We start from the raw sequence: 16646 nt of genomic DNA on the forward strand, positions 1-16646 counted from the left end.
TTATCCTTTCCTTATCTCTATACGATAATTGCATGGATTGCAGGACTAGTGCATATGAGAGGAGACACTTGACCAGCTTGGTTATTTAATTTGTAGTCGTGCCAGTGACTGATTTATACAGGGCAGAAATCGATTAATGATAGATATATGACCTATTAGGAGATACATCCTCCTAAAACCCAACCACCACCCATACACATTATTTGCAGGCAATAGATTGCCAAATCACAACTGGGGCTCATTTCCACCAAGACATTCTTATATAGCCCATTGCCAGCTCCGATTGATGGATTCCCCATCCAATAAAAAAGCAAAAGGAAAATGTTTTCCATCTCATATTACACCAACTAGTTCGACTAGTGTGTACCCATTTGATATCATTCAACCTTCATTTAACCACCAGACATCGTCCTCACCACTTTTTTGCACCCCATCTCCAATTCCTTCATACCCGTCCACAGCCTCATCTCCCCCAGGCTCTAAAGCTACCACGCCAGCCCACTCTGCGTTCGCACTATCCCAATCACCGTATGCACCGCCAGAATTCATCTGTACATCATTTTCGCCTGGTATTTTTGACGTACCCACAGCATAGGGATCAGCATCAATATCATTCGACATATCATTCCAGTCAATTTCGGCAGAGGCCTCAACGCCATTGTTGTCTCCTTCGCCCTCCACATACCCCTCATCGTATTCTGGTCCTGTGTCCATATTTGTATCCGAAACTAGAGGCCCCGCCGTCTCATCATATCCTGAATCAGATGAGTGGTGAGAATCGGATGTGGAAGAAACAGACGATTCTACGCATTCTTTGTCCTTTTCTCTGGTCGGAGGTTCTCCTTCATCATCTTCCTCATCACTCTCCCATGTGATCTCGTCTTTATCATGAATGATATCCACGTCAATATCAAACCCCACTTCTCCCGGTGTCAAATTACTTCCCCCATTACCCTGAGAAGCGACATCCTCGATTCTAAGCCCTTGTGCCAGCTCTGGATTTTTTTCAACTTCTTCCATCAATGCCTCTTCTAAATCATTTGCCAGATTTGGCGGGGCACCCAGTCCCGCCGCGTCTTCAATTCCGGTCGGTGTGTCCTGATCGGAGAATGGCTGGCTCTGTGAGAGAGGGACAGTGGGGGATGTGAAAGGTGGAATTACACCTTCGCTTAAAGTTAAGTTTGGGAGAGAAGAGCTCGTATTTGTGGGGGAAAACAAAGTGGAATCGTGAGGTGGATGAATAAATCCATGATGCGGATGATGTTCGGGATGATGACGATGACGATGATGTTTGTTATCGGTAGAAATGGATTGCGGCAAATTTCTGGAGCGGGAATGGTTTGGTTGGGAGGGATCAGTGGGGGTGTTGCCTGGCACTTTGAGCTTAGGTATCTTAGAGAGGCGATCAGAAGAGCTTTGAGCTATTTTGCGTTTAGGCGAACTGGAGCTGGGATTTGCGTTGGTGTGAGATGACATTGTATGTCTGTGTTTGTGATGTGACTTGAAGCTTCGAACGGATGATTTGTGCGAGTCAAGCGTTTGAGATTGTGTGTGTGATTTTGTTGAATGCATGTGTTCGAACGGAAGATTGATTACACACTACGCGGATTAAAGATGCTGCTTATAGATTGTCTTGTGGCAGGAAACGTGGACATAGATGTAGAATGTAGATAGAGATTTGAAAGCTGCCATCGACTGATGATCAAAATGAAGTCTAGGTGGAGAGCTACGAATGAAGGTAGAACAACAAAATAAATAACAAAGAGAATGATTGGTAAAGCTGAGTTCAGTACCCCTCATAACACGTGTGAAAGAGTATGTAATTTTTATTGCAGGCTACTTGCCTCGTCTACCAGAATGAATGGAACATTCGATGGTAACGGTTATTGGTATCTGGCTACTTATAACAAAGAGATTTTCGACAATAACGATGCGCGGAAATAGATTCCTGGAATGAAGATAGACAAAGGGGAGATTCACGAGTTCTGGATCGAACTTATTCTTGGGATATCCAATGATCCTTTGTTTGATTTAGACCTGGCATGAAATGTAATTGTTTGATCACATCCCAAGCCAATAATAGGCATAAAAACATGATATAAATGAACATCATTCAGGAAGCTAATAAGCTATGTCTTGGTACCAAAGGAGAAATTTCCAGATATCCATGAAATCCAAAACGCCATTGTATGCAAAACCATGCCAAGGGTGTTTTCCTAACACCTAATTCCGAATATCCATTAGTGTAAAAGTATGTAGTAGAAATGAATAAGAGAAATTCAACAAGAATTGATTCAATCAAGTAATCCCCATAATAAGTTTATTGCCCGATGCTCGCACCAATACTAGACAGGTACTGACACCTCGCCATCTGTACATCTGGTATGGTTTCCATTGTAACATTTGCAGTGGCTGTCCCTGTAACATTTTCTGCTTGAAAAAGTATCCTCTGATAATTACTGGTCTTCAATTGTCCCCATCTAGGTGCACTTTTGAGCTTATATGTATTAGGGTCTTTGCTCCTAATAAAGCTGGTCCAGTATGCCTGAATGGATGGTATAAGAGAAGAATCTGGTGGTCCACTGCTACCCCAAATAGAACCTGATTCGGAAGTGTGCGTAACACCATACCCACTGGCAGCATTCGTGGATGATAGAACATCCCAATGATAATTCCAATTTCCAATTGATGGGGCGTAGAAGTCATGAGAGCCGGATAGGTAGATTCCGGGACAATTGTAGCGCATCTCGCCATAAGCAAGAGCGGCCGCACTCCAGTATGTGCCGGCGTTTGGATATTGAGGTCCCTGAGGGTAGTACTCATGGATGTTACTTATTTGATCATCAGTAAGTTTGACAAAATTATCTTTTAAAAATTTGGACATTTCGGCCCTGGAATTAATGGATTGAGGAGTAAATATTGTGCCTTCATTTGTATCGTCACTAGAATGAAGAGAATACTGTGTTAGTCTTTTTGGCATAGATGAGCAACAGTAAAGAAGGCATACCCAAATATCGCAGGAAGTTTGACATATTGCCCTGTGGCAAATAACTTGTAGGTCCAATCAGGAGTGAAATCGCCGTCAATAACATTAGACCACATAAACACCGGATCATCTCCTGCACCACCTGGTGTTGGAACATTGATGTTGTTTTTGGCAAGGATGCTGATATCCAACCCCCTCAAACAAGCTAGTGTGTCACTTTGCTCAGCACAACCAGTTCGTTGAACTAAACCATCGTACTGGTATTGTGACTCGTCTACCGTGAGTTGAGCACCGAAAGACTGACTTTCGGCCGCACTAGCATGGAAGAGTCCATCATCGCGACCTCCATATGCAGAAAGCTGAAGGTCTACAGCAGCCCCACCCGCACTTGCTCCTCCAATTGTTACATGTGATTTATTACCTCCAAACTGTTACATATTAATATCATATGATATAGTAGACGTATTGAGCCCAAACACTGGAGCAAACTTACTTGTTCAATGTTCTTCTGAACCCATTCAAGTAGGAACCGTTGATCCTTCAGTCCAACGTTTGTGTCACCATTCGCCACAACTTCCTTACTGGTTAAGAAACCCCAAGGACCAACACGATAATTGAACGTGACTACTACTATGTCGTGGTGACCCGCTGCAATCAGGCTGGTCGCATTCAAGTTTGGGCTGGAAAGGGTATTGAAGCCACCACCTTGAAAGTAAACAAAGACAGGGTGGAGTTTGCTTGCATCGGTGGGTGCATAGATGTCCACAAAAAGACAATCCTCGGTTGTTTTGGACGAAAGCGACGTTGAAGGTGAGGAGTGACAGACTCCACCATGCTGAAATCCTTAAGTCAGTGATGAATAAATAGAGTGGGCAGAGTGCACACCTTGTTTGCTATTTGCAAAGTATCATTTACAACGGGACTTTGAGGGGCTCGAAATCGCAGATCTCCTAAAGGAGCAGCGGCATATCGTAGTCCAAGCCACTGAGTGACGCCATTACCATTATTAGTTCCCAAATATTTTGAGTATCCTAGATCAACAGTTTTGTTGATCGATGGTGTCGGTGCTGGAGCTGCAGATGAGCAGGCAGCAAGCGTCAGGAATATTAAAGTATTAAACATTTTCCAATCTTGCAAACAGTTTCTTTGCTTAGGTTGGAATGAAATCTGGGAGTGGTCGGAAGAGGGAAATATTTTTGGCAAAGGATTCGATGTTTATATGCATGTTGCGGAGACCTTCTGAATCACTGCATGAATAATTAGCCCGATGAAAGGTATTGACATGATCCACAACGGTTTGTCGTTGAAGGGTTTTCTGCGAGGGGCTTTGAAAAGGGCACACAAGATCCATCTTTTCTTTTTTTGCTATGCATCCTGGAGGAAGGTGAGCACACTAATACCCCTGCTACCGAGATTCAGAAAGAAAAACGAGAGATCTGACAAGGTTTTGTGATGTGCGGAAGAAAACTCAAGAAGATATAAATGTATGTTATACCTCGAATTCGTCACGTAAAGGCAATTTAATTGATCATCTGCTCTTCTATTGCAGATATTGTGATGCCCGAGACCGTTCAGACATAATAAAGATGGTGTACAAGAACTTACAATTGCAGCCAATCGCTACATATATTGCCGAGAATGCGGGGAATGGGGTGAAAGTCAAAATAGTGTTGTTGTCAAGTGATTTCGGAAAGGTGAATATACAGAAGGTAAAGACGACAAAGACATCATCTTGTATGTCTCAGAGGGTGTCATTTTTTAAGTTCACTCGCGATTTTTGAGTATGAGGTGAGATAGATTAAGATTACCCACATAGATGAGATGAGATTTCAACGTGATTGATGAGAAGCGAGAGGAACGCTGTGTTGGTTGGCATTGAGGTACGAATTACTATAAATAGCCGTGAATGGATGGATCTCGACTCTCAGAGCACAGCCTGCAATTGCGAGATTTTTTTTAATTCACACTTGGGGATGGGGGAGGGGGGCACGTGGGGGGATTGGAAGACAGAAGTGCACGGACCTTGGCCCTCCCAGTACTTACTAGGTATCTACCAGATAATGTAATCTAATAAGCTTTACGGATTACAAACTCTTGTTGCTCTACTTTGAAAAGCTTCACACCAATGTCCCGAGGTCACCCTAAGAACGCAAATGTGGCTTGGCAAGGTTGCATTCACCACCTGCACCTCATGGTATAGGTGCCTATCCCTCAAATTAACGGTGTGATGTTGGATTGGGAAGGGGCTGAGGCCAAAACTTTCTGTACCCTAGTCACAGCCGTGAATCTTTTTATAACTCTAAAGACGACTAACAACAACTAACAATGACAAACAGCAAAACGTTGAAAAGGCTATGTCCATCTAATTTAAAAGAGTTCCTACGAAGAGTTTACTGAACTCATCTAAACCCGTCCGTTCTGAGAAAGTCCCTTTAGGCTATCCCACTTATCAATATTTGGATAACTCGCATTCATCAATATATTCATACTCTAACGAACTGAAATCTGATAGACGCCTTCAAAAGAACATGTAAATCACAGAACTGCAGTAAGTTTTCGAAATCAGAGCTCAAATGATGAAGTACCTGCGGTTCACGCTGTTTGTTGTTATTCGGTACTCTTTAAAGTGATCCGAGGTGAAAACCGGATCAATAACCCCAAGATCCTATCACGATTGCCTTACTTGAGTGTCCTACTTCTCTTGTCAATGATTCTTCGACATGAAGGAGAAGCTGCGTTGTTCTTAGGACCAATTCTGAAAGAAAATCATCAGCACTTTCCCCTTCAATCTCTTGCAAACACGGCTCACCTTCATATTGAAGCTTATAGAAAACAGGAGCTTCCTCATCACGGTGTAGCAGGATTGGAGCAGGTGCTCCTTCCCACTTAGAAACTTTGAATTTCAATCCAACATGTTTCTCGGTATCGGTCCATAAGAGCCGTTTTTCACATTCCTCTGGGCTGTCAATATGTCTCTCATTCGCCTCAACGCGATCCGACAGCCAGTCTCTAAAAACTCTTATGACTCCCTCACCAATGTTAACGCAACTTAGAAACAGTCCTCGTTTCGGACCAACTTTAACGATATTGGTGATGGTGCAGAGTTGCGAGAAAAGTTCATGTGACTCGAGATCGACGATTTGAGATACAAGCCCATCTTCAGATTCTGGTAAGAGGGTCGGTCTAGCACTACCTGCCAGATGTCGTATTCTTTCTTCAGACTGAAGCGGCCTAAAGCGCGAATATAGACCGGCCATTTTACCTAACCTCCCTGTGTTGTTGACATCTTTGTATATATCTCCCTCTCCAACAACGTCGTCACTTAGTCCATCTGTGCCGAGATAATTGCACAAAGCGTATGGGGTGATAAGTTTCGTAGAGGGATGAAAACATTCAAGGATCAACTTGTGATTCTTTAAAGACGCCGCTGCAATGAGGCGATGATGTATGATTCGGATTATGAGATCATGGAAACGATGGCAGGTGCATGCGAGAGGAAGAAGTCGACGGGTAGAAAAGAGTGAAAGGACATTGATGAGGAGCTTTGATATTGTTAGCCAGCTAGTTCATAGAGCTAGTCAAAATGGAACACCGACCTCATTAGGTATTGAAGCAATTCCAGTGAAACTATTCACCATTTTGTCGACTGTTGATTGTCAAATAGTATATTAAAAGTTTATTGTTTTGGCTAAAGCCAAGCAAATCTATATATAACAAACTCAGCCCTTATGTTCATCAGAGGTTTCGAATAGTTCTCAGTGATAAGTCCCTGTGAAATTTGAGGGCAGGAAAGCATCAGGAAAATAAGAGAATCGTGGGTGTGTCGGATGATATTGAATTAGGAGTAAATCCGATAGATCACCTTGGAGGGTGGTAGCCGTAAGAACAATCTAAGACTATCTAATCAACCCTATGCATTGTTCGGTGGGATGCAAATGCAATGAACTCGAATGATAGTGGGTAGTTCTTTTCTTTGTCCCATGAGATAAGATCGCGAGTATGGTGAGATATCAAACCCGAGATGCTAGGTAACCTTATAGCGACAGTTGTGAACAGTGGCACAGTGTCGTTTGGGTGTAGAAATGTAAAAGTGCATACATGCAATGTAACTTCTTCTAATTAATGGAGAAGATATCGATGAGGATGTACAATGGACGGCAATTGCCATTAGAGAAAGCGATAAACATCATGCCGTGTCATGCCATGCCACGCCATGTCATGTCATCATTTGTTAAATCATGTCGATTCCCTCTTGAAATAATGACGGAAGTGGTACTCCGTAGGTATCTTTCAATTCGATCGATAAGAGATCCCTGTGTTTCAATCTAAAAACGCGTTTGTAGATGCATGCCGAAATATATCCACAAATCACGTGAAGAAAACCGGCAAAGTGAGTGTAGTGTACGATTCCGGAGACGACTACGAAGACGATTCCGAGGTTCCAGATGAATCTTACGACGATACAGACGATGCAGATGATGCAGACGATGCAGATGATGCAGATGATGCAGACGATGAGTTTGACGACGACTCCGAAGACGATTCTGAAGACGATTCAAACTATTCAGACGATTCTGAGAACGATTCTGACGATCCGCAGGCCAATCTCGAGCACAATTCTGAGGACTAAGGTAATGAGTCTACAGCGAGCATTTCATACACATAAACAATGGCATTTTTATGTCTGAAATCCTATAAAAAAATCTTTCGATGAAAACAAGAAATAAGTAAGAAAACAACAACTAACAATTAAGCTGGTCTCTACTCAGATCTCTTAATAAGTCGACCTTGAAAATAAATATATTTAAAACTTAAGAGCCTTTTAACAGCCGAATATAATACAAATCTGATATTATAACATAAGATAAGAAGTAAAATGCCTATTTCACAATAACATATACCTTGGGATAGGGATGAGTAAATTACATATTCTTAGGGTTGATTATATAATTTCATATTATTACACTTTTTGAGGCATATAAAATATTATATCAAGCTTATACACGTGTTTTTTGAACTAATAAAATCATCAGGATAAATGAAAGTAGGTCGTTTTTAGAAAAAGTTTTTAGTGGGTTGTAATTTTTTATTTAGTATATAATTAGATTTAAAAGTCAGGTGTTATTTATTTGCTGATTATATAATTTATATACTAATTATTTTCTTTTCAAACTAGCTCTAAAATAGCTTCAAAATTGTCTTTTATAGGATTTTATAGGATTTTAAAGGATTTTATAGGATTTTATAGGATTTTATAGGATTTTATAGGATTTTATAATTAGTTATATATATAATATAATTTGATTAATATTACGTATTATATTTAACTAACGAATATACGATATTATATATTATCAAAAATCCTAACCCTATCTTGAGTATATGATTTCGCGTAAAACGAATCTATACGACTTAAAGAAAATTCGAATCTTGTTCTATTATATAAATTAAATATCGTTTGTAATAAATAAGTCTTTAGCTAATCCCCTAGACTATCGGCTTAGGATATCTTAAGTAGTTTATATACGAGCTTAATTATTAATAATTCAATAAATGATATTATAATAAAAAGCCTTTATATTAAATTTGAAATTTAAAATTTGTTAAAAAGATAATAATAAATATATAAAATATATATCGATAGTTTTTTTATTGAAAAATAATTGTAAAATGTATTTAAAAGATATTATTATAAACAATTAATAATTATTGTTAAAACCTTATATTTCGATAATAAGAATTCTCAAATTTCTGATGTTCTGATTGGTTAATAGAGCGAGGTGTTCTCTATTGATAGTCTACTCGGTGTCGTTTTGAATAAATACCGACCTCAAATTTAGACGAATTCTTCACTCAAATTCGTAGTTATTCAGCATTTTCAAAATTCAATATCAATATAATCAATATAGATGTCTTATTGAATCTTTTTTTTAATAAAAATAGAATCTATTAATATATTATATATCAAGATTTCAGATCTTCAAATATAATATTAAAGAAATAATAATCAAAAAGAAATTAGATTTAAAAAGTAGTATTTTAGGCCTTAATTTTAAGGAGTTAAAGCCTAAAAATTAGCGAGTTCTGTTTCTATACTATTGATTTTTTGATTTCTTAAATAATTCGAAATTCAAATAAGATTATCCTATTTTTGAAAAAATATATATAAAATTTAATTAAATATCTAATCACTTATAGAGTTTTATATCTTTACTTTTTCTAATTGAATTGATATAGAATTTTGAAATAGGTGACTTTTAACAGATTTTAGTGTGATATACACTAGCTAAATTGAGGTCGGCATTCATTCAAAACGACACCGAGTAGGGGATAGTATCGGGAAAAACTCTGACTCCTTTTGAAGGATCTCAATAGTTGTTACCATACCCAAAATCGCTCAAAATGCCTTGAATGCAGTCTCAACTACTGCGTCCAAATCCACTCATTATATGTAGCCTCTTCTCTTCTTTCTCTCGTCCAACTATTCCCTCATCCCATTCCCTCATCTGACATAAAATCCCCACTGCATCCACATCCAAATCAAAGTCCCCGTTGACACCGCGGCTGGTCCTGCTAATCCCCTGCCCATCTTCGTAGTGCCAAACACCAACCACTCTCCCATGAAATGTAACCACGCAACAATAAATGTCGCATATCCCAATTGATATATTTGTGGGTTGCTAATATAATATGCGGTTTGAAGACGAACGATCGCAGTGATAAGAGTCCATGTTCCGAATGTGCGTGAAGAGAGAGGAGTGGCAGATGTGGTTAACGGGTAGGATTGGGAGGTACCTTTGCTGAGTGGGTTGTTGGATTTGGGGATGGCGTTATAGATTTGGGAGTTAAAGTGGAGAGTAAAATAGCATTGGACGGTGTTGAAAAGAGACGTTACGGAGATCTAGGGTTAGGTTAGTGCTGAGACTATATATGAGGAAAGGACGGCGATACTCACGAAAAGAAGCCATTGGGGAAGTACACCTTCATGTTGAGGCAAGTATGCGGTGAGGCTAGTGAGGAAACTCATGTTGAGAAACCGTATTTGGATGTCCGCTCGTGTATGAGATTGGAATGCGTTTGTGTCGCGATAATGGGATCACGCCAATGTAAATCAAAACTTTGAGAAGAGTTCAGTCCAGTCAGCACAACGAAGTAAACAAAAATTAAAGTTCGAAGATCAGCCTTGTACAGGGGTCGACGGGTTGGGAGCTAAGCTCGCGTGGTCCCGCACTATTGGCAACAAATCATGTTAGACATTGTTAGTGCCTCGAGTATCTCCAATAGTGAGATGCTACGAGGCTACTCGGTGTTATCATGAACGAATGCCGGGCTGAAATTTAGCGGATTTCCTCACCAAAACTTAGTCCAAAGTCATCACCAAGTATTTCTAAGTCCTGGTGGTCTCAACATTTCTCGGAATCGTCTTCCTCTTCTTTCAATTCATTGACAATTGACAAAATGGTTCTCGATACTATTCTGCCAAAGGCTGTCCTTACTGGACTTGCTGGTATTGGAGCTTTCATTGTCGCTGGCAAAGTCATTAGCTACATCCAGCTTTTATTGAGTCTTTTCGTCCTATCCGGAAAGAATGTAAGGATCCTTGATACTTGAAGTACCAGCAGTTGCAGTTTGGTAGAGTTGACTGACATATTCTCAATAGCTTCGAACGTACGGAAAGAAAGGAACTTGGGCAGTAGTGACTGGTGCTTCTGATGGTCTCGGCAAAGAATATGCAATTCAACTTGCCCAGAAAGGATTCAATATTGTCCTTGTCTCCCGCACTGAATCGAAACTTCAAACTCTTGCCTCCGAAATTCAAACCAAATATGCCGGTTCGAATATACAGACAAAGATTCTTGCCATGGATTTCGCTGCCAATAGGGATGAGGATTATGCAAAGTTGAAGGCTCTTGTTGATGGACTTGATGTAGGAATCTTGGTCAACAATGTTGGACAAAGTCACAGCATTCCAGTGCCGTTTATTCAGACACCAAAGGAGGAAATGAGAGATATCATTACCATCAACTGCACAGGTACACTTCGAGTTACTCAAATTGTAGCACCTGGAATGGTCCAACGCAAACGCGGGTTGATCTTAACTATGGGTTCATTTGGTGGATGGTTACCGACTCCTCTACTGGCTACATACTCTGGAAGCAAGGCATTCTTACAACAATGGTCAACATCCCTCGGAGGCGAACTTAAGGGTACAGGCGTCGACGTCGAGTTAGTACTGAGCTACCTTGTTACGACCGCAATGAGCAAGATTCGACGTACCAGCATGTTTATTCCGAACCCAAGAACATTTGTCAAGACTACTCTGGCCAAGATTGGTAGAAGTGGAGGAGCTCAGAAGATGGCTTATACAAGTACACCATTTTGGGGTCATGCGTTAATGCAATGGTGGTTGGAGAATACCTTAGGAGTTGGAGGGTCGTTTGTGGTAGATCAAAACAAAGGCATGCACCAGAGTATTAGAACCAGAGCTTTGAAGAAAGCCGAAAGGGATGCTAAGAAGGCATGATTCAATAAACCAAAAGAGCTTGATCAGGCTGAGGAGTGAAACGAGGAGTGAAACGAAGAGTGGAAGGCGAGCGATGGATGAACGAAATGCACAAATTGCTAGATGTCTTATGCTAGGAATTGGGTGAATTGGCTTCATGATGACAGTAAGGAACTCATGAGAAGGAACTATAGATTAAATCTTCTCTGGTTTTTTCGAGATAGATGAGAAGAGTATAAAATCAATATCAATATGACATGATGCTCAGCGCTATGTATTCTGGGATAGATTTCGAACAACTTGAGCATTAGAAAGGCTTATATTTATTGTTACCTATGCAGCTAATTGTAATGGGAATAATCTCCTCAAATCTAGAATTGTAAAAAAGAAAGCCCTTACGTTGAGATGAAACTCTCATAAATATGGCGTATAGCTAGCTATTCTATCCTGCCTGCCTATATATTTAGCTACTAGAGTACTTCTTATTTATTGATCATTTTTCAATTTGTTACCTAGATTGATGAAACCCTATCTAAATCTACCAAATCTCTATTGTTTTTTACATCCCGTCACGTGCCTGGAATAAATATTTATCCTGGAAGCTTCGACCGCGTCGCGAGGCTCATCTAGAGAGAGAGTTGTAGCTCTAAAACAGAAAAAATATACAGCTGCAGGTATACAAATATAAACCTTGCCCTCGATCCATCTTCGAATTTTTACAATCATTTGCCTCCATCGCATAACTTCGAAGATTGTCATATCATCACGGCTCAATCGCTTTTTTCTTCATGAAGTTTTTCTAATCTCTAATTCCATCTTCTGCAAGATTCCTTCTCGCGACAGTATTTCTTTAAAGATTGGTTGATTGCCAGCCAAAGAGGGAGAAAAAAAGAGAATGGCTCTTCCAGGAACACCACAGAGACCTTTACCAGGTACATATTTCATGACACCTGCTCCTCCGAGATTCAATCAACCTCCTCCCCCACAACCTCCTCTATTTCGACCACCGCAACCGCATGCTGGACGTGAGCCAACTCCACCTCGAGACGGCCCAATACCTCCTCCAAATCAACCTCAAATTTTACCGCAACCCTTATTACCTATTTCACGAGCTGCGAAAACTATCAACGAAGTTCTGCAAAGAGAATCAAGCTTTCCTGATCTTGATAGCTATGTCAAGCGTGAGTTTACATTAGAATTTGCATAGGAGACACAGCTAACAGTTTCGCAGAGGGCATCTCGTCTGACTATGAACTTCCATCTCCTGTCTCCGATCCCGCCTGGGTTCCTTTTCAAAAGATGAGGATGTACGATATTCCAGATACGATTTACGACCAATACAATAATGCTTCTTTCGGGACAGCGATGGGGCTTTTTGCGGAGTTAAATCATGCATGGGCAGCTATCGACAACGCATTATACTTATGGGACTATACCAGTCCAAATCCAACATTGCGAGGATTCGAGGACCAACCAAATGGTATCAGGGCTGTGAAACTGGTGATACCGCGCAAAGGAGTCTTCATTGAAGCCATCACGCACATTGTGGTGGTCGCAACCACTCAAGATATTATTTTGTTGGGTGTCGCAGACGGAGTTGATGAGCATGGGAATAGAAATTTGGAGCTTTACAGAACCGGCATGACGCTTTCCATCAGAGGACTCGATGTCACAGTAATTGAAGGATCAACAGACACGGGGCGCATATTTTTCGCGGGAGGAGCCAACCAGGTCTACGAGCTTACGTATCAAAATGAAGACAAATGGTTTTCAAATAAGACTGGAAAGCTCAATCACACAAGTCCTGGATATACATCCTTGGTACCCATACCTTGGGGTCGCGCGACGACTGAGGTTGTGGTGGATATGGTTGTGGATGACACCCGTCGATTGCTATACACTCTTTCCTCCGAATCCACCATTCGAACATTCCACATGGATAGCGCTACCACTTTGACACAAGTCATTGACAAGAAGCGACAAGATATTTTGAGAGATATCTCTCACATGATTTCGGCATCGCCCCTCTTATCGTCTCATATGCGGATCGTTTCGATTAGTCCTATATCCGCAAAAGAAGGACTAAAGCTTCATCTTATGGCTACTACTACATCAGGATGCCGCTTGTTTCTGAGTGCTACTCGGGGTTATGCTTACGGTTTTCAAACTGGCCAGGGAGCTCCACAAAGTATGCAGGTTCAACACATCAGATTTCCACCCAGGATTGATCGGCCGGGAACTAGACCTTATCCTGGACTCGAGCCAGCGATCGAGACAAGCTCTGATGCACTAGCACATACACGCAAAGGTCTTCGATACCCTCCAGGTTTCTTCTTCTGTTTCGTTTCCAAGGAGACTCGTGATGGGAGTGATGCTCTTTTTCTGTCGGCTCCAGATACAGGTCGGATAGCAGCGCAGGCACGAGACATGGCCGCTCAACAAGGTTTGCGATACTGTGAATCGGCATTTTGGCTGGAGATGGGCAGTCGTGCTGAGGCTATTGGTCTTGTGACAAAACCTTTCGCTGCTTCAGATCAACCCCTGGGCTTCGGAAATGAACTCGCAACTCAGTATGATCTCCCAACCCCGGAAATAGCAATTATGACAAATTCTGGTATTCATATCGTTCGACGCCGACGACTTGTAGACATATTTGCCTCTGCAATTCGAAGTGGATTTGATGATGGAGAAACAGAGATTAAGAAATTCATTCGACAGTATGGTAGAGGGGAAACAACCGCGACTGCTTTAGCCGTAGCGTGTGGACAGGGCGGCGATGCTTCAGTAGTTGGAGAGAGGAGGATAGCAGATCCAGACACAATTGAGGCTGCTAGGAGAGCATTCGTTGAGCATGGTGGACGTGCATCTATGGACCAAAATATGGTTGTCGAGGGACCAGCCCAAGCAATTGAAAACGTGCGGCCTTCTTCGAGACACGACGGGCTTGCTCTCTATATGGCTAGATTGGTCCGTGGTCTTTGGAAATCTCCGGTCATAAAAATGGAAATTACCAAGGAGGTGGTTGCTATAAAACCAACAATTGATAAGAAGAAACTAGCTGCTGTTCAGGATGAACTTATGAAATTGTCGAAGTTCTTGGAGGACAACAAGACGTTCATTGAGGGGCTGTCTGGGCCCGAGGGTCTTAATCGTGTCACAAGTCAACAGGAGGATCTCGCTCTGCAGGGCGAACATCAAGCATTGCATTCACTGCAAATACTTAACACGAGCATTGTGGAAGGAATATCTTTTGTTCAAATGTTTTTCGAGGAACGAGTCGATGATATTTGGGCTGCGTTAGATGATACAACGAAGCAACAACTCCGAGAACTGACATTCGAACTATTATTCTCTACTGACAATGGCAAGAACTTGGCGAAATTGTTGGTAAAGGAGATTGTGAATCGTAATATTGCCCAAGGCTCAAATGTTGATACAGTCGCCGAGGCTCTTAGAAGACGCTGTGGTACTTTCTGTAGTCCTGACGATGTCATTATTTTCAGGGCCCAAGAACAGTTGCAACGAGCGACCAGCGTCGGACCTTCATCTGATCACGGAAGGGCACTTCTCAATGAGAGTGTTCGATTATTTCAGGAAGTCGCCGGTGTTTTATCTCATGACAATTTGTACAGCGCTTGTGCTCAATTTGCCGCCAATCAATTCTACGCAGGTGCAATCAGCCTGGCACTACTTGTTGCTCACGAATCTGATCGTGGAAACAAAGCTTTGTCGTGGCTTAATGATGGCAGGCCTGCCGACGACCATCGAGCAAGTTTCTTCGAGTTCCGCAAGGACTGTTATAACATTGTAAAGGAGATTTTAACTGCTGTCGACAACGACACTGGGAACGCACCGGAAATGGTTGATGGTAGACAAACCACCCAAGCTAGAATGCGCGAAGAAGCACATCAAGTGGTTGATGAGTCTGACGATGAGGTCTTTCAATACGACCTATTTGATTGGTACCTTGAACAAGGCTGGACGGAGAGAATCATTGCCACAGACTCGCCGTTCATTGTCAAATATCTCGAGCGAACTGCCAGCGAAAGCACGGAGAATTCCGACTTGCTTTGGAAGTACTACGTTCATCGAGAAGATTACTCTTCCGCTGCTGGTGTACAGCTCACTTTGGCTAAGAGTGAACTTCCCATCTCCTTGCAAAGGAGAATCGAATACTTAAGTAGAGCCAAGGCAAATGCTCAAACACAAGGCGGTGCCATCCACAGACAAGCGCGACAAATCATGCTGCATGAGGCTGGTGAATTGCTGGACGTCGCTAGTATTCAACATGAATTGTTGCAACGCTTGAGAGCCGATCCTAGAATTCCTCAAGCACGTAAAGATTCCGTGGTACAAGATCTTGACGGCGCCATTCAACCGCTCTCTGTCGTAAGTTGCCACCCACCCCGTCCTCGTGTGCTTCCACATTGCTAACATCTTCTAGCTTTTCAATGAATATGCCGACCAAGGCCAGTACTATGATATCTGTCTCCAAATATTTGCAGCCGCCAATCATCACAACCAGGCTGATATCCGGACTATGTGGGAACAACTTCTACAGTCAATACAGGCCCGTGTAGAAGAAGACCCGCAAGCACAAACTGAACGTCCTTATGAAGCTATCGTAAACATTATCCGTGAAATGTCGCAAAAGCTTTCTGGATACGAAATCGTCTTCTCTCCTAGCATTCTCATCCCCCTTGTCGAAACTTACGCAGCTGAACACGCCCATCCAGGTCCGACAAATTGGGTCCCAGATTTGTTTATCAGTGTTTCCTTCGACTTTGACACAATAATCAACATCTTAGAAGGAATGTTTTACAATGAGGTCAACCCATTCGTTGGGGCAAATAGGATAGTTCTCGCAAATCACATTGTGTATTCAGCGGAGCAATGGTACGAGGACTGTATTAGGCACAATAAGAGGGTCTTTGGAGGCGAGGTGCAGCAAGATCAAATTGGACAGATTTTGGCCGAGTTGGGTGCGGCTGCCTATAGAGATGATCCCGTTGGGAGACAGAGAATTATGGAGTTGAGAAGGAGGATTGGGTTGGGGGGATTACGATGAGAGGAGAATGGGAAATATCTTGCGATCGGGACGAAGGCAAGAAGAAGAAACTTGTAATTGGAAAATGAAAACAAGTGCAGGGCAATTTT

At 41.8% G+C, this 16646-nt stretch overlaps 7 protein-coding genes across 7 annotated transcripts; 3 read left to right on the top strand and 4 right to left on the bottom strand.

Annotated features, from left to right (window-relative positions):
* Nucleotides 1-381: 381 nt before the first annotated feature.
* EAE98_012103 (uncharacterized protein) lies at nt 382-1476 on the bottom strand (the record flags this gene model as incomplete). The annotated part of the gene is made up of 1 exon (XM_038959727.1): nt 382-1476. One exon carries the CDS (start codon nt 1474-1476, stop codon nt 382-384), a length of 1095 nt encoding a protein of 364 aa, XP_038803940.1.
* An 844-nt stretch (nt 1477-2320) lies between these two features.
* Nucleotides 2321-4108, bottom strand: EAE98_012104 (uncharacterized protein; the record flags this gene model as incomplete). Its single annotated transcript, XM_038959728.1, has 4 exons — nt 2321-2942; nt 3008-3414; nt 3480-3821; nt 3872-4108. 4 exons carry the CDS (start codon nt 4106-4108, stop codon nt 2321-2323), a joined length of 1608 nt encoding a protein of 535 aa, XP_038803941.1.
* Nucleotides 4109-5634: 1526 nt separating this feature from the next.
* EAE98_012105 (uncharacterized protein) lies at nt 5635-6624 on the bottom strand (the record flags this gene model as incomplete). Its single annotated transcript, XM_038959729.1, has 3 exons — nt 5635-5741; nt 5796-6528; nt 6583-6624. 3 exons carry the CDS (start codon nt 6622-6624, stop codon nt 5635-5637), a joined length of 882 nt encoding a protein of 293 aa, XP_038803942.1.
* Nucleotides 6625-7174: 550 nt separating this feature from the next.
* EAE98_012106 (uncharacterized protein) lies at nt 7175-7616 on the top strand (the record flags this gene model as incomplete). Its single annotated transcript, XM_038959730.1, has 2 exons — nt 7175-7265; nt 7330-7616. The coding sequence occupies 2 exons, from the start codon at nt 7175-7177 to the stop codon at nt 7614-7616; spliced, it is 378 nt and encodes a 125-aa protein (XP_038803943.1).
* A 1525-nt stretch (nt 7617-9141) lies between these two features.
* Nucleotides 9142-10218, bottom strand: EAE98_012107 (uncharacterized protein). The gene is made up of 2 exons (XM_038959731.1): nt 9942-10218; nt 9142-9887 (listed from the first exon to the last, which is right to left on the bottom strand). Exons 1-2 carry the CDS (start codon nt 10011-10013, stop codon nt 9489-9491), a joined length of 471 nt encoding a protein of 156 aa, XP_038803944.1. The 5' UTR covers nt 10014-10218; the 3' UTR covers nt 9142-9488.
* Nucleotides 10219-10289: 71 nt separating this feature from the next.
* On the top strand, nt 10290-11792 carry EAE98_012108 (uncharacterized protein). Its single transcript, XM_038959732.1, has 2 exons — nt 10290-10576; nt 10647-11792. The coding sequence occupies exons 1-2, from the start codon at nt 10445-10447 to the stop codon at nt 11508-11510; spliced, it is 996 nt and encodes a 331-aa protein (XP_038803945.1). The 5' UTR covers nt 10290-10444; the 3' UTR covers nt 11511-11792.
* Nucleotides 11793-12384: 592 nt separating this feature from the next.
* Nucleotides 12385-16557, top strand: EAE98_012109 (uncharacterized protein; the record flags this gene model as incomplete). Its single annotated transcript, XM_038959733.1, has 3 exons — nt 12385-12670; nt 12721-15878; nt 15934-16557. 3 exons carry the CDS (start codon nt 12385-12387, stop codon nt 16555-16557), a joined length of 4068 nt encoding a protein of 1355 aa, XP_038803946.1.
* Nucleotides 16558-16646: the final 89 nt, after the last annotated feature.

This window comes from Botrytis deweyae (genome assembly GCF_014898535.1).
Source record: "Botrytis deweyae strain B1 chromosome Unknown BDEW_058, whole genome shotgun sequence".
NCBI classification, from domain to species: Eukaryota; Fungi; Ascomycota; class Leotiomycetes; order Helotiales; family Sclerotiniaceae; genus Botrytis; species Botrytis deweyae.

Bases quoted from the DNA above. Each gene is read 5' to 3' on its own strand.
- EAE98_012108 (XM_038959732.1), top strand. From the start codon at position 10,445: ATGGTTCTCGATACTATTCTGCCAAAGGCTGTCCTTACTGGACTTGCT. The intron at 10,577-10,646 runs GTAAGGATCCTT...TATTCTCAATAG, and splicing joins TCGTCCTATCCGGAAAGAAT to CTTCGAACGTACGGAAAGAA.
- EAE98_012107 (XM_038959731.1), bottom strand. From the start codon at position 10,013: ATGAGTTTCCTCACTAGCCTCACCGCATACTTGCCTCAACATGAAGGT. The intron at 9,888-9,941 runs GTGAGTATCGCC...ACCTAACCCTAG, and splicing joins TTCCCCAATGGCTTCTTTTC to ATCTCCGTAACGTCTCTTTT.